The sequence below is a fragment of the Falco cherrug genome, chromosome 3, assembly GCF_023634085.1.
Source record: "Falco cherrug isolate bFalChe1 chromosome 3, bFalChe1.pri, whole genome shotgun sequence".
NCBI lineage: Eukaryota > Metazoa > Chordata > Aves > Falconiformes > Falconidae > Falco > Falco cherrug.
This window is the reverse complement of record NC_073699.1, coordinates 61,952,582-61,968,881: the sequence shown is the minus strand read 5'-3', so window position 1 is coordinate 61,968,881 and position 16,300 is coordinate 61,952,582. Positions and strand designations below refer to the sequence as shown.

The following is a 16,300-nucleotide window of genomic DNA, read 5'->3' as shown; positions in this document are numbered from 1 at the left end:
CAAATCACAAGCACATTTTAAATGCCAGAAACAAGTGGAGAAACAAGGAGGAGAGAGCTTATTTTATGGAAAGCCATTTGCTTTGTTTTTTACATCTTTCTTCGATTTCTTTGTCTGGGATGGCCCGAGCTGCACAGGGTCTACTCTCCACATCATTTTATACCTTTATTCCCACCTACTCTTTAAACTGTTCTAGGAAATTTAAAAAACCTGCTTCATATAACTACATTTTTGTGAAACCAGCAAGTCTATTCTAGCAGATGGGCTCTGTCTGTGTGTGTGTGTGTACATGCATGTCTCTGCATGTATCTGAAAAAAATGGAGGGAAAAAAGCCTATCCTGACAGCCATAAGACCTTCTTTTTTACTATGTTTGGTCTATATTTTCTATACCTATTACCAGGTAGCAAAGCTTCAACATACGCATTGTGCCTTAGATGACTAAAATAAATGCATTTCCAAAACATACTTCTCAGACCAGTTATCTACCTAAACAAGGAAAAGCAATATAGGACAGACCTCTGCGGTAACCTGTACCATCTCAGAGGCACAGACTGCAGGTGAGCATTACCACAGGTACACGCTTGAGAAAACCAAACCCAGATTCACCATCCCTTAAAATAATCACAAAAGTCCGCTGGCTTCAGTGGCTGCATTGAAGATCAGGTCTCTGGTAGGGGAAGGTGAAATATTCTGCACAATTTGGGAGTCAAATATCTAGAAAAAGGTTCTTTGTTACTTTTTGCAACAAAGAATAAGGGAAAAATCTGCAGCTTAAACACCGTATTCTAAAAATACAAAAATAATAGATGCAGTAACTGATAAACCCTGCTATACCCCAGAAACTATAGTGTTTTCAGTCCAAATTGAAAGGAGAAACAAACTAATTCCCATTTGTTTTACATCATAAAACAGTTTAACTTCTCCCTCAAACAGCTGAAGCCAAAATAAGAAATCACATAGTGCGTATTTCTATGTATCAGACAGGCTCCAGGCTCATCTTGTGGATTCTAACTCAAGCTGGACATGTAGGAAAACTTCTCTCCAAATCATTTAATTTGATGTATTTGTCATGGACAATTCACATATACAAATCTGACAGACGTTTGATTCTTTGTGAATTAGTCACTGCACTCCTTTCCAATAAGTCCTGCTCCTTTGACTTATTCAAAGGAACATATTGTCTTTTTAAAAACATAATATAGCCATTAGCAAATCATAGATGTGGCACTGCCAAAACATTACCAAGTCAAAGAGTTCTGCCCTATCTCATTCTTCCCCACAGTATAGTGTCCCACATGCTCACTGCCTCCATTCTTTCCCATCCTCTCTCTTTTAGATATCTTTCACCACCAGATTGGCATTGGCAGCCAGCCAGCCAGCCGGCACTTAAGCCAGGCAAGTGCTATGCTGATATGCCTAGATCTTTGAAGTGTCACACAACAAGTCCAACAAGTTAGTTTTCTTCCTATTTTAATAATTTTGCAGAGGCCCCCAGCCACAAAGTACATTTCCCATCTTTTTTTTTTTTTTTTTTTTTTCAGAACAGCTCCTTTCTGTGCAAACTTCTGCAGACGACTTCCTTCTTGAAATGCTTTGACTTCTATGGTATTTTTGATAATATGGCAGAGAGATGCCTTTTTAAATTATTTTACATTATACCCACATTAGGTATATACCCTGCCCCAGGAGCCCAAGTTCAGAAAGTCATGGTTGGATTGGTTAATACAATTTTTAATGAGCACTGATGTGACATTCTGCCTAGATCAAAGTGCAAAGAGCTGTTATTTGTCACTGGCTCCCATTACAGCATTCTGAACAGGGACACAGTAATGAAACAAGTAGGACTGGGTATTTTTTTAAAAAAATATTGTGCACCAGGCAGAAGAAGCCCCATACCCTTAAAATAACACAAAACAAAAAAGACAAGTAAAAGACAAAGTACAGTCTGTTGGTTTTGGCACATTCCCCTATGTCTGAACCCACTGAGTATTGATTTCATTTCATTACCACATCTAGAGGCTGCACCGATAGTAAATCACAAGTGGAGTCTAATTTACCAAGTTGGCCAATGGAGCCATAAAATCATTGCCCTTTCCTCTTATGAAAAGCTGTTAGTGATGCTGCCGTGAGGGACTGTCACTTCCCACAAGAGAAATCATGAGCTTCTGAGATAATTGGCTTTTGGGATAAATACTTTTTTGCAGGCGATTCTTAGCCTCATCTTTTTGCAGATTATTATGTTGATCAATCTGAGGACAGTAAAGCAGGTTGTGTCTATAGAAAAGGACTCTGCTTTTTGATGTTGCTGCTGTCATACAATTATATTGCAAAACTGCTAGTCCTTAGTTACTGCTCACAGTGATGCTGGCCCACCTTTTACATTCAGGCAAATAGCAGGTGACTTACAGTAGGAGCCTTCCTGCATGCTGTATTACCCGTACGCCTGCCAAACACGTCAGAGTCCTCAAGCTGGCTTCTTCCACCAGGCAGGAATCCTTCGTAATAATCTGGTGCTTATGGCCAACAACAGGTCGATCCGCTCTCCCACATACGCTGCCTCTCACTTCTCTTTCTATCACCTGTTCACACGCCTGGCATTATCTCGCTGATCACTCTGGCAGGAACTTCTCTTAGGAGAGGCAAGCGTCATGCACAGATCTGAAGTACATCATGGGTCCTGAAGACTCAGAAATAGAGATGCTTGTACTGGATTTAAGCAAACTTCATTTTCCTTACTCACTAGATCTGTTTCACTTATTGAACATGCAGGTGAAGAAAAACTACTTGGGTGTCTCTGCCACTGTAGGATTGCTACAAGTGGCGCAATCAGAATTTTGCCCTGGATTAGTCCTGGAAACAGCCAAGTGGACACACAAGGCTTTTTCCGAATGCACTGCATCTATGGCAAGAATCGCCTCCTTTCACACATGTGCATGACAAACACATCTGTGGCAACTACAGGAACGGGTGGAAGACAAGCAAGCAATGTCAGCCAAGGCTATTTTTACAGCATTACCTAGTGTTACCTGCTTATATTCATAGACATATGTTGCTTTTCTCTGTGCATCTCTGTCCAGGTCACTGGAAGGCTATCTGACAGCCACAGCCTTGCACAGACTGCCACCAAGGGCTCTGGAAACTATCCTTACTGGCTTGAAAAACATTTGTGTGACGACACAAACGTAGCCCTGAGAATCCAAGGCATTGGAGCTCTAATTCTGACTCACCGCTCACTTGTTTCTGCCCCAGTTTCCTCCCTGTATAAGTGAGGAAGATTAAATTTATTCTTCCCTCTCAAGGGAGTTGGAAGGAATCATCATTTGTATTTCTTTTTAAACAGGCAGCATGTAAACAGCTCGGTTGAGCTGTTCAGAACTCAGTTATGTTGTCATTTTCTGAAAATTTCCTCCAATTTGTTACACATTCTTTGCAATGAGGCCCTACAGCTGAGCCCACGAGCCTAAATGCAAACTAGAAAACACGCTTCCCTGTCGAGAGGTTACAGAAGAAAACCCTGCGCTTCAACGCAGGCTGCACACCGGCAACTCACATGCACAACGTTAAGTCCACGCGTGTTTGCATGGCCAGGGCCTCACACCAGACTAAAAAGCAAAACTCATCAACAACAGAGTGAAAAGCATGCAGGAGTGTGCAGCACCGAAGGCGGCAACCTTGACAGCTATTTTTAGCCTTTAAAACGCCCGATTTACGCGGAAAGCCGCAACCACACAAAGGCTTCTTTTCGCGGCAAAGCTGCACGCCAACTTTCGTGCTCTCCAGCCTGCGGGCGCAGCGGCAGCGGCGGGGCCGCCCGCGGCCCCGTGGAAAGCGGGGTACGGGCACCGGCAGCCGCGGGGTACGGGTGCAGGCAGCCGCGGGGTACGGGCGCCGGCAGCCGCGGCTCCGCCGGCGCCTCCCGACCCTGCTCGGGCGCCTTCCCCGCAGCTGGGGAGGGACCGGCCACCCCGCCCGCTCTCCCACCCGCGCGACCCTCGGCCCCACGGGCTCAGCCCCCCCCGCAGCCCGGTGCCGGCCGTGCCTCGGCCCCGCCACCCGCGCCCCGCGTGGCCGCCCACCGGTCCCCCGCCGCCCCTTCTCCCGCCGTGGGAGCGGTGTCCGGCGTCGCGGCGGAGCCGCCCCCTCCCCGCCCCGGGACGAGTCCCCACCTCCCGACCCCTCCTTCTCCTCCTCCTGCTGGAAAGGGAAATATGAAGCGGAGCCGCCGCTGCGCTCGGCGGAGACGGCGGGAGAGACGGCGGTGGAGGGGGCACTCTCGGGCACCGAGCGGCGGCCGGGGCAGGAGCCCTGAGCGGCGGGAGCCCTGAGCGGCGGCCGGGGCGGGAGCCCTGAGCGGCGGGAGCGGCGGTGGTCTCCGGCCCCGGAGGGTGCCCGGCGGTCCGCGGCCCCGCCAGCCGCCTGCTCCCCAGCGCCGGGCCGTGGGCTGCCCGCGGCGGTGCTGAGGCGCGGGCGGCGCGGCGGGAGGTGGCGGCCGGAGCGCAGGAGCAGGGAAGGGGCTCTGCGTGGCGGGGAGATGTCCGCCCCGTACGGCAGCCTGATGAGATACCTGTTCCCAGCCCTGCTGCTGCACGGTGAGTGCGGGGCCGGGGGGGGGGGGTTGCGGGCCGGCTGCCCGGGGGTCCCCGCCGTCGCGGGTGCGCCCGAAAAGCTGGCTGAGTTGCGAAGGGGGCCCCGTGGCTCGCTGGCTGGTGGGGGCAGAGGGTCGCGGGTGGGTGCGCTCGCCCTCGCGACGGTGGCCGTCGGTCCCGGCTGCTCGGGCCCGGGGGTCTGGCAGAGGAAAGGTCCGTATGGATGCCGAGGCGGGCAGAGACCCTGCCGGCGCTGCGCGACCCCCGCGGTTAGCGGCACCCCTTGGCACACCGGGTGGGCGCGGCGTGGAGCCGCAGCCCGCCGGGCCGGGTGAGACCACGCGGAAGGCGCCGCGCTCCCGGGCTGTGCCGGCGGCGCTGGGTTGCGCGCCCGGCGCTGCCTGGATGGACCCGCTGGCCCGGGCACCTCACGCAAAGGCTCTTTCCTCGCCGGCGGGCGAGGGGCTGGCGCTGCCAAGCCACGGGGAGCCTGGCCGGGGCGTCCGGCGGCGTCCGCATTTCAGCGGCAGGCGAGGAAGCGGGCTTTGCCGTGGGGGTGTCGGCTGGGAAGCCGGGGGCAGCGGGGCGTGCCAGCACCGGGGCTTGCACAGGCGGAGAAGCCTTTGCTGCGGCGCACGGGGACCGGGGGTGTCGTTACGCACAGTCCCGCCTCGACGCTCGCAGCTTCGCCCTGGTCTGACGTTTCCCTGAAACTGCACAGTAGGCAAAATTTTAATGAGGAAAGCCAGCGTATTTAAACTTAAAATTACAAGTTCATCTTGTCGATCTGTATTTAAGCACTTAAACAGATAACCCATCTTTCCAGAAAGCCAGTGTTCTTCAAGAGCAGCTCCTGAAAAGGGGGTTACTTAATGAGCTGCTTAGGTATGGCTAAGATTTGGCAGCCAGATTAGAAAAATCTGGGCGCGATATTCTGAAAGTGTGACTCAACTTACTCAGTTACAGCATCGTTCTGAAGAGTGTTCCTAATTCTCATGTACTTCGTAGCATGTAGCCTTCTTCAGTTCAAGTTCTTAGGACCCCAAGTTTCCTTGTAAAGAGAGGAAATTTTTTTAACCATTACAATGCAAGTGACCTACATGGAGTCAGCGTGAGATCTGTGGGCTGGGGTGAAGATTTCAAAGCTATTCCTGGGGTTGATTTTGTGAAGCAGGGATTGCCTCTCTCTGTGTTTGTACAAGTGCTAAGCACACAGATGGCATTTAATAAATAATAAGAAGCATGGGTTTCTGATTGTGTATTTTCTTTTGAGAAAGAAAGAGCAGGAGACCCTGTTCCCCAGGAGGGGGTTTTATACCTTTCTCACAGCTCAGCTATGAAATCCGGAGAGTGCAGAAACGTGTTTAGCTGAGCCAGACCTGCTGGGACGCCAGAGGTGTTCTTTAGAACTCTGTGATCTGAGATGTAAAAGTCGAAATGGGAGGTTTGAAGTTAGAGGGTAAAGAGAGGAGGTGTAATTACAGGGTTGGACTCCCCAGCTCATCTGCTTGGAATTACAGAACAGAGCTGAACCCTGGCTGGAGCAGGAAACAAATCAAGGCCAGTGATCAGATCAAAAAAGCAGCTGCCAAAAGAGGATGAAGGAGGAAAATCATCTATTTCTTCCATATGCAATTGTGTTTCACCAAATAACATAAACCTAAGTTCTTGTAGAAAGACAGAACTCAGCACCTTGCATGTGAAGATAAACACCTCTGTAATGTAGTAGTGCACAGTTTGGATCTGAGCTTCAAGCACTGGGAAGCTGCTGCCCTCTTACAAACTTGAAAATTACATCAGTGGCATATAACGCGCTGAAATGTATCCTGTCTAAATGTATTTACCCTGTTAGCTTTAACTTGGCCTAGAGTTCTTCCCTCTGTGCCATAGAGTCGATAGGAACATCCCTCAGTCAGCGGCTAGCCTGAATTGGTAATATGTAAGAATAACCAGCAATCCCAGGGGATCACAGTGCTAAGCCTCTTTATGCCACATGTTGTTTTCCTTTGCATTTCTATTGCACGTGGCAATTTAAGGGTTAAAAGCAAGTGAGTGTGAGTGGGTGGTTGAGGATTTTGGGGTCTTAAAAGTTTTATAACAGAAGTTGGCTAAAGCTTCTTTCAATATGTTAAGAAATGCCTACTTTAACATCACTGAATTGAAATTTGGAAAAACTTGTCTTCATTAATCAAAATAAAACCTGTACAGTGTCAAAAAAAAAAAAAAAAAGGTTTGCAGCTGGAAGTTGTCCATTATCACTGTTTTCTTTGCTTAGACAAAAAGCCACAGAAGTTTCAGATGTCAAATGCTAAGATCGTTCAGCTCCAGAACACCTGATTAATAAAAGCTACATTCAAGTAGATTCAAAACAAATTTGGATAATTTCTTTTGTAAACGTAAACTTTTTTACAAATACAGATGCTATGAAGAAACTTTAGTGTATTTCTGATTATGTTTCTCTTAGAGTAATGAATTAGAAACTTTAAACCACGTTGTTGATATCATGGAAATAGTACTAATAAAGGTGATGAAGACAGAACTGCGAGGCTTTTTGGAGCGAAACTGTTTATGCTTTTAAAAGCTCTCTGGTGATATTGCTTAAATTAGTTACATAGAAGTGTTTTATTTCAAAACCTGTTCAAGAAAACAATATGTAAATGCATCAGAAGATACCAACACTCATATCCATAAAATGGAAAAATATTGTGCGCCATACTAGAGGCATATGTGATCTGTTCCCTCAGGAAAGTACTGCATCTGGAAATCTGGAAGACAATAAAGAGAGAAAAAGGGGGAGAGACACCGCTCAGTGTAAGGTTTATGGAGTTTGCAGGGAGAGTTAGAAGGTGGACTCAATTTTATTCACAATTTCATCAGTGTAAATTTGATTTCACTGATCTCTGTAGCTTGACTGTGGGCTAACAGTGGTGCGATGTAGGTGTCATGAACAGTAAGGGCAATTTTTACGCCCTGTAGAGTGTCCGTAGGAGGTAGGCTGGCAGGCTGTGGTCCCCAAAGCTAGCCTCAACCATGAAGGCAAATACCTTCAGCTATTCAAGGCAAGGCTAGTATTTTATTACAGACGCGACGCTTTAAGCAGGGCTGGTAGAGGGTAGGATTATATGTAGCGGGCTCGTTTGGCATTGTCTTTACTCAGACACAAGTCCCGTTGGTGTTGGGAGCAGTTCCACCTGAATAAGTCCTGGTGCTGAGGTGTGGTCGGAGGATGGGGCAGAGGTCTCTGACAGAGAGCAGATGTTCCCTTCAAAGAGAGCAAGACCAAACTACCATTGATATTGAACTGCACTAACGGCCCAACGCTGCACCCACTCATCCCACTGGTGCCAGTGGCAGAGTTCCCGCTGCCCTGCAGGGAGGTGGCCTTTAACCCTTCAGGGTTTCGTAAAGAAGCCCATGCTCCTGGCAGCAGGGTTTCACCTGACCTGGGTAGCAGCAGGCATCCCAGCTTAGAGCTGAACTTCAGCTTAGCAGAGGTTATCAGCTGTGCAACTGCTGGGTTCTCTGACCTCTTCCAAGAAGGGGCATCAAGTAAGGACCAAGGTGTCCAGGAGTTTCTCTTTAGCTGTCCCATCTGAACATACTTTAGATCTCTCTTCAGGACCTTCCACCCTCTGAAACTTTATTTCACATCTCTTTGAAAACTGTACCTGGAAACTGTATGCACAAGAAAGGCAACAGATACATGTGAAAGGAAATCGTTGTCCCGTCTGCTGCCGTAAAACCCAGCTTTCCTTTCCCAGCCCTTTTGTTTGTAGTAGCTAATTTAGGTCCCAATCTTGCAAGGACTCTTTGAAGTTTCAAGTGAAGGGAAAACACTGGTAAACACAGACCGTGGCTTGGTAACAGGACATTATATTCTCCATGGCAATTATGTAAGTTTTCAGTGTAGCTAAAAGCCTGTCACAGGCGTTATCTAACACTATCCCACATCAAGAAAGAGCGTAATCCAGATGTCTATTTATTTAATTGTGCAGGGCAACTGCCCAGATAAGGAGAGCTATAAACTTAATCCAGCCAATTATTCTTTATCTGTTGTAAGGTTTTTCAAGTTCCAAACAAGTTCTAACTTGAAAAGAGTTTGCTGCAGAAATAAAGCACGAACATTAAAATGTTTCTATCCCAGATGAAGCCATCACGTATTTTGAACTTGTACTGTCACTCGAGGTTGTTGTAACTCATAGTAAAATCGTGGTCTTCTGGATTTACATTGCTATAAATTAAAGAAAAAAGTGAAGTGGTTTCTGCTGAGCAATCCAAGTCTAAAGCCAGGTTTGAATCCTACTATTCAGGTAACATTTATTCTCCCATTTAGCAAAGGGTGAACCTGCTGAATGCCTAGTAGCTTGGAGTCTGGTTTGAAGCACTACACTTGAACATGTTTGAAGCCATGGTGTAGATTCTGGTAGAAGTGCTCATTAAACTGATTAAATCTAAACAGTTTAAGATTTAGGATTATTTGCACTATACTTCTGCAATCTGGCATAGCTCAGAACAGAATTTGGCCATGGTGTTTAGGCGTGAATTAAATTATAAGAATTTGTTCCAGCACAACCCTACTTATTATCTGTGTTGCAATTGTATGTTATTTGCATACTATTTTTCAGAAAACTGAAACATTTATTCTAGCAGCTGGCAGTTTTTTGCAGAAGTGTTGGCGGAGAGCTTTGTCAGAGCCATTTTTGAAACACATTTGAGTAACAGGCTGCCAACAGATTGTCCTTTTAAGATTCGTATTTTACTCGCAGCTACATGCAGAAATCTTTGAAGAACTTGAAAGTAACCTATCTTCCCATAACAATTATTTTATCTTGGATGGTTGTTCCCACGTCAGACGCAGGTTTATAGGTGAATCTGAGAGCCTGCAGTCCTCCTCTGTCTGTTGTGGTGCGTGCCTCTATCCATCCTACTGGAGCAGCAGCTGTGCAGACCTCCACCTTCCCACTTGGATGTTACATCTTCCCCTGTAAAGTGTAATGTGTGAGGGCCTGGGCAGGGATCCCCAGCTAGCTGTAGCACCTCTTACACTATTTTCAGTTAGTTTGATGCTGAAACTGTGATCCACGCTGCTAGGGCTTGATTATGAAAGAGAACTTGGAGAGCAACTCATCGGAAAATGCATTTGTTTTGCTTTGCTTTTCCAGCTGGCATTTCTGATGGATTCTGGAATTTTCCTTCTCCTTTTTGGACTTGCTCCTTTGTGTAAACAGCTGGTGTGGGGTGGGTGATACAATCTTACAACCTCTGGTTGTGGTGTTGCTAAAGTGAAAGCCGACCAGAGGCTTCACAGGATTACTGCTGTTAGTCTCATACAAAGATAGTTTTTTGTTTGAAGTCTGTCACACTTTTGAGTAATAACATGGTGGATTTTATTTTTATTTTTTAACAAGTGGGTAAGATTCCTTTCATAATACCCCAGCATTTAAAAGGCAGTCAGTCAGAGAGAGTCTGAGATTCTTCCATGGCGTGTCCTGGAGGTATTGAAACCTACCATCTGTCTGCGCTGTAGAGAGTAGCAGACTTGGATCTCCTTGAATGAATGTTGTGTCTCCAACTATGTTGCAACTGTGTCTAGGCTCCAAAGTGGGCTTTTAAAGAGCCATGAAATTCTTTTCCCAGTTTCCTGAAAGCACATATTTTACCTCGAGCCTTCCAGCAGCATCCCGTTTAACATGGCCAAATAGATCTTTCACAATTAGTGACATCATCCCTGCAGGACCTCAGCTTTGCAGGACACTTGGTTGTGCACCACTCGGGTGGAGCAGGGGGACACTGCGCTGCCCCTGAGCACCTGCTGAGAGCAGAAGCACGGGAAGGCAGCGTGCGGCTTACTGCCCTGCGTGGGAAGCGTATCGCCGGTCTTGGTGTTTGATCTTCAGACGGGATAAGGGGAAGTTAAGGCTCCTCTGCACACTAGTTGTATGTACAGGCATATGTCAGTAAATACAAAAGCATTGAAACGATTACTTGGTAAGGAAGAAGGCTGTGCTAAATTATTTCCTAACCCCAGCAACACAAACATAGGTAAAGGTCCCATCGCTGCCTTTTGATTTTATACTGTAATTGATATTCAGATATTCCTGTCCTACTTACGTGATATTGCCTAGCATGTGTGTATTTCTACATCCCTTCCGCTGTCTCTGCAGCCGTCCTTACCTTCTCATGCCTGTCTTGATTACCTAAGCTTGTTCATGCCCTCATTTGTCACAGTTGGGTGGATAGAGTCCCAAACAAACACCCTCTTTGCAGGTACAGATTTCTGGGGCTATTGAAGCAGATCTCCCTTCCATTCACTGGTTATGGTTGGTCATTTGCAAGTTGCAGACAGAACTACATACATGTGACAGAGAGAGTGGGGACCCAGTGGCTTTTGAACTATATCAAAGAAAAGACACTGTGTAATACCACATAAAGTTTGGCTTCTGTTCAAAAGCCTCTTCATTATTTCCTCCAGGGAATAACTGGGAATGCATAATGTGGTTACTGCATTTTCTCGCTTGATATGTGCACAAACAAGATGGTAGCCACCCACAGAAGGATTTTTGCTTGGAGAAATTAAATGCCCAAGTATGTTTAAATGAATAAATGATTCATTTTTAAGTGCATCTGTATTCATGAATCATATGACATGAGCTAGGCAAAAATACAACTGTTTAAAAGCAAGTGGTATAATAAATACACTTTGGAAATAGTCACTTGAACCATTTCAAAACCTCCTCTTGATGGCAGGTTTCAAACACTTGACAACTTCAAGTGGAAATGTAAATTTTCAAAGGCTTTTTCAGTGTGAGATAATTTGTATGCAGGACACATTCTAACAGCGACATTTCTGTTGAAAGTTAATACTGATGGCTACAGCCTCTACCAGGTACCTTGCAGGAGGTGTCACTTCTGACCCAAAAGATGTTCCGAGCCTATGGACAGGAGCGCTCGCTCCATTTCAGAATGAGGTGCTGAAGTAATGGGGGCTTTTTGAGTGTGTGGAGACTTGGAGATGGAGAAGGGTGCTAAAAGGTCACTCTCAGTCACTAGCTGTGGTTCAGAATGATGAAAATAAGTATACTGGTAAGTTCACCTGTACCTGGGTGAACTTGTTCTGCTGGTGCTGTGAAGGCCTGTGATATCCACCCCATACCCACAAGGTTTCAGAAAACCCAAACAAGCCCAAGTTTTTGAGAGAGTCAAGTGCTGCTCCAGGTGCGGTGAGCTGCAGGCACAGCACAGCACAGAGCTGCTGTGCAGAGATGCTGGCTTCAGCCCCGGGGGCTGTAACGTCACATACGTGAGGCACTGACCTTACCTAGTAAATTCTGCCTCTCCAAAGTTGTAGTCGGCTCAAGCAGAGCATCACCCTGTTGTGGCCATGCCATTTCTGAAGCAGTCGAGCCTTTTCTGGCTGCAGAACGGGAATTGTTTGGCGCTAACACGAGTGACTGCTCAGCATCACAGAAATGCCTGAAAGCCTTGACTTCCAGAAGGCGAGGAGTGTTCACCCCCTGAAAATCAGTCTCCTTTAAGGGCGTCTCAGACAGCATGCTCAAATATCAAAGCATCTCTAGTATTTATTACCCTTTAGACAGAAAGGCCATAAATTCTCATTCACATTGAAGAATTGTTTGTAACCTGCAACAAAGCTGCCAGATTTTCCAATAAAGACTTTGTAAGGTTGTGTTTATTAACCTCATTAAATCTTGAGATCATTCTCAAGTGAGCACTGTTTACATTCAGGTATTTATTGTATTTCTTCTGATCATTCTTTAGTATGCCTACTACATAAGTCCTTGCCTTTGTTTAGCTATTTTTAATTGGTTGACATGTATTTGTATTTTTAGCAATGACATTTTTCCAGGTGTAACACCTGGGAAGTCCAAGTTTCTTCCAGAAGATCTAAGACCTAGACAACATAATGAATCACTGACACCATTTTCTTTTTTGCAATAGGAAACAGCAAAGTTTTGAAATATTGTCCACCTAAAACCAAATAATACGGATTTTCCTGTAACTTCTGTAGCGATGCTGTGCACTGCCTAGGCATGTGCCTCAGTGTTAGACGGGGCCTGGGGAATAAAGCGTTACAAAGGGTCCTGTGTTAGGCAGCTCAGCATGGTGCAGGGTTGCACCATGCACTGGTGATCCCCAAGAGCTCATTTCCTGAGTCGAGTCAGCAAAGAGGGCACCAGAAAAGATGGGAGTGAACCTAGACCTTGCCCCTGGGAGCACGTGTTAGCAAGACATCCCTCTCCTGATATGGCCACCCCGACTTCCCAGGCACACGACCGGCCCCTCCACCCCACCCCATATTTGTTTTCTAGCCTGCTGGTTCTTAAATTCCTTCTGGCAAAGTAATACCGTTTCCAACCCATTATGTCAGGTTCGTGTTTATCACCTCCTAACCTCTAGATGTGTGTTTTTCTTTTGATCCATGTTTTCCAACATATCTAAGAGCAGGCTGTGCCTGAAAAAGTAAAGACACATTCCTTCTGAAGCTATGTATTCATTTTGTTCAATTAATATTGTGTAAAGAGAACGCTGGTGGGTTTTGTATGTATACATTACTAGAAACCAAAATTACTGTGTGCTGGAGATAAAATTAGCTTTTGAAATTCCTTTTCCCCTTTAAAATAGAAATAGCAGAATCTGCCTTTAATTGACCACCTCAGTCATCACAGAGGCTTCCTGTGTGTAGAGGCTTTGCTTTTAATATCTGTTTTCCCTTGGCTTTAAAGTGTAGTCTTTATTTGCAAGTTTATTATAGAAGCGTCCAAATTAGAGGTGGGCTGAAACCGCAAAGTTTATGTCCGGATCTGGATGCAACTTTCTAAAAGTTTCAAGGTCCAGGTTTTTGATTGTTCTGACCAGAGATTATAGAGGTGTCTGTAAAATTCAGGTTCAGAGCCACGTTTCCTGGGTGTGGAATTGCAACTCTGGTTCAAGCCCTTTTTCCCAGTATATTTCATGAAGCAAATTTATTTAATGGATTATTAGTGGGCTTACAGAGGAGAATAGCTTTCCAAATTATTTTTTTTTCCCCAGACAAGAAAAGACACATAAACAGTACTTTCCCAGACACATAACAGTGCAAACAAGTGTCACTGTACACAAGATGTTCACAGTCTCCTTTATTGTGTTGAAGCCCGTCTCAGCAGGGTCTTATGATTATTTACACTTTTCTGCCACAGGGCTGGGAGAAGGTTCTGCTCTTCTTCACCCGGACAGCAGGTCCCACCCTCGATCCTTGGAGAAGAGTGCATGGAGGGCTTTCAAGGAGTCACAGTGTCACCATATGCTGAAACACCTTCACAATGGAGCCCGGATCACTGTGCAGATGCCTCCCAATATTGAGGGACACTGGGTCTCTACTGGGTAAGAAAAGATAAAACAAGATATATGTGGAAGAGAAGAGGGCAAGGAAGCAGAGGTGGAAGTATGAATATTCCCACTTTAAGCAGCAGGGGAAATATTTTCTTCAATATGGTGATGCTCTAGATTCCAGCTGCTTTCTATATGTTCATGCATAAAAGAAGAAGGTGGGGCATTATGTACTTTAGAATAGCGTGCTATAAAGCTGCCTTGATAAATCAATTCATAGTTTGGATTTTAAACAGCATGCTGTGAAATATCTTTAAATCTCTCTTTGAATAGGAAGGAGCCCAACAAGTTGCCAAAACTTGGATGCTTATTCAAACATAACATCTTTGACTGCATGCATTAGATCCATTGAATAGGTCCTTGTTTTCAGAGCATGTGTCTAGCACAGGTTTTATTAGCAAAAGAAATGAAGAAGCTGTATTTCACAAGTTTGTTACTCTCTATACACGATGACTTGCAATTCAGAGAGCTATTTTGCTTTCTGTGTTTCAGCAGGCAATATTCACGTGGCTATTTGAAGTGACTTGTAGTAGGACAGACGGGGTTTTTTTAACAGAAAGGAGTATATTTATGTTAAGGAGAGGGGATGTGAAAACGGGGACAAGCTTGAAGGCACAGAAGGACTTTCTACAGGAAGTGGAATTTAACTGTCATTGACTTCGGGGGAAAAAAACCCCACAAAACCTGAATATTGCATGGTCCAAATTCAAGCCAAATTGAAATTTTGTGTTAAAGGTCAGAGGTTTCTATTAACTGCCACTCCTGTTGAAATTTTAAGAGGAAAAGCTGAGGACACAATCCTGCACGTCCTCTGCAGACCAGAACTGGTGGAACTCCACTGAGAAGTTTCTACAGTAGCATAGATGTCGGTGCTTTGTACTGTTGTGCAGACATTTGGGATTTTGCTTTCTGATGTCATCAGTCCTTTCACTAAATCTATCGTGCAAAAGCAAAGAATAGATGTTTGATAAGCCACTACTTTTTTTCAGAGAAGAATGGAGTTGCATGGTGGTCCCTAGACAAAAAGTATTTAAACCTTCAAAGATCAAGCCCTCAATATGATCACCATGAAGCAGTGTATTAACAACAGCATAACATCAGAGGAAGCTGTTGGTTAATTGGCAGGCCACAGGTGCCAAGTTCCTATTTACTCCCATTCATGCCAGTGGGACATTAGCACCCAAGTGTCTCTGTGGACTCATGTGAGTTTGCTCAGTTTCATTACCTGTAGTGTACATGATGTGTCACCTTGCTAAAATTTTGTTTCTATCACTTTCTGTCTTCCCACAGCTGTGAAGTTAGAGCAGGCCCAGAGTTCATCACAAGATCTTACAGGTTCTACCACAATAATACATTTAAGGCCTATCAGTTTTATTACGGTGGCAATCGCTGCACAAATCCTATCTACACATTAGTTATACGTGGCAAAATTCGACTCCGCCAAGCATCCTGGATCATCCGAGGGGGTACTGAAGCTGATTATCAGCTACGCAGCATACAGATCATAAGCCACAATGATGCAATAGCCAAAAAATTAAGTGAGTTGGTGAACCATACATGTCCTGGATTTATACCAGAAGATAGTCCCTGGGAGCAAGATGTGAGCTACGATTTGCTGAGAGAAGATAATGGCTGTGAATGCACCAAAGCTCTGAATTTCGCCATGCATGAACTGCAGCTGATCCGCGTGGAGAAGCAGTACCTGCACCACAATTTAGACCACCTTGTGGAGGAGCTATTTCTCGGAGACATTCATACTGATGCTACCCAGAGGAGGTACTACCGGCCCTCTAGTTACCAACCTCCTCTTCAAAATGCCAAGGTATGTGTGTGTATATATGACCTCTTTTTAAGATACTAGTGACAAAGCTCACGTTATTCGGCTATTCTGAGTCAGTGCAGTAGCGTAACCTAAAGTGCAGATGTGCTTCTAATATAAGAGGTCAACTGCAGCCTTACAGGTGATGCAGCCAGTTAACAAAAGATCACAGAATGTATTCTGTGAGAATAGTAACTTTGCTGTGGTTTATGTGACTGCATCAAATATGCAAAAAGTAGTCTGATGAGCTAAGGTCCATAAAGGCCACGCCAAAGATGGAAGGCTTGTATGCAGAGGTGGGAGTGGCTGGCTGGGACCAGAGCTGTGGGCTGGCAGCTGAGAAGAAAGTTTCATACAGGACTGAGAAAGGAGAAGAGAAAGAGTTTGTGTATGTTTGTATAGCTGCAGGGGTGCCAGGGAGAAAGGAAATTAAACCATGTCAGCATATGGAAGTTGGGTGATCAATAACCTGAAAAGAAAAAGAGGAAATTGTAAGGTAGACACAT

General features: G+C 45.5%; 1 protein-coding gene across 3 annotated transcripts in view; it reads left to right on the top strand.

The window, feature by feature from the left end:
• The first annotated feature begins 4,325 nt into the window (after window positions 1–4,325).
• The window catches only part of APCDD1 (APC down-regulated 1), a 32,509-nt gene continuing 20,534 nt past the window's right edge, over window positions 4,326–16,300 (top strand). For 2 of the 3 annotated variants that reach the window (XR_008731478.1, XM_005432005.4), the window contains exons 1-2: window positions 13,592–13,969; window positions 15,266–15,797. Coding sequence is in view for 2 of the 3 variants with exons in the window: in XM_005432005.4 (XP_005432062.2) it covers window positions 13,710–13,969; window positions 15,266–15,797 (792 nt within the window). In the remaining variant the exon portion in view is untranslated. Of the gene's footprint in view, window positions 4,592–13,591; window positions 13,970–15,265; window positions 15,798–16,300 lie in introns of those variants that run through there. The other variant, XM_055705632.1, reaches the window with a different exon arrangement.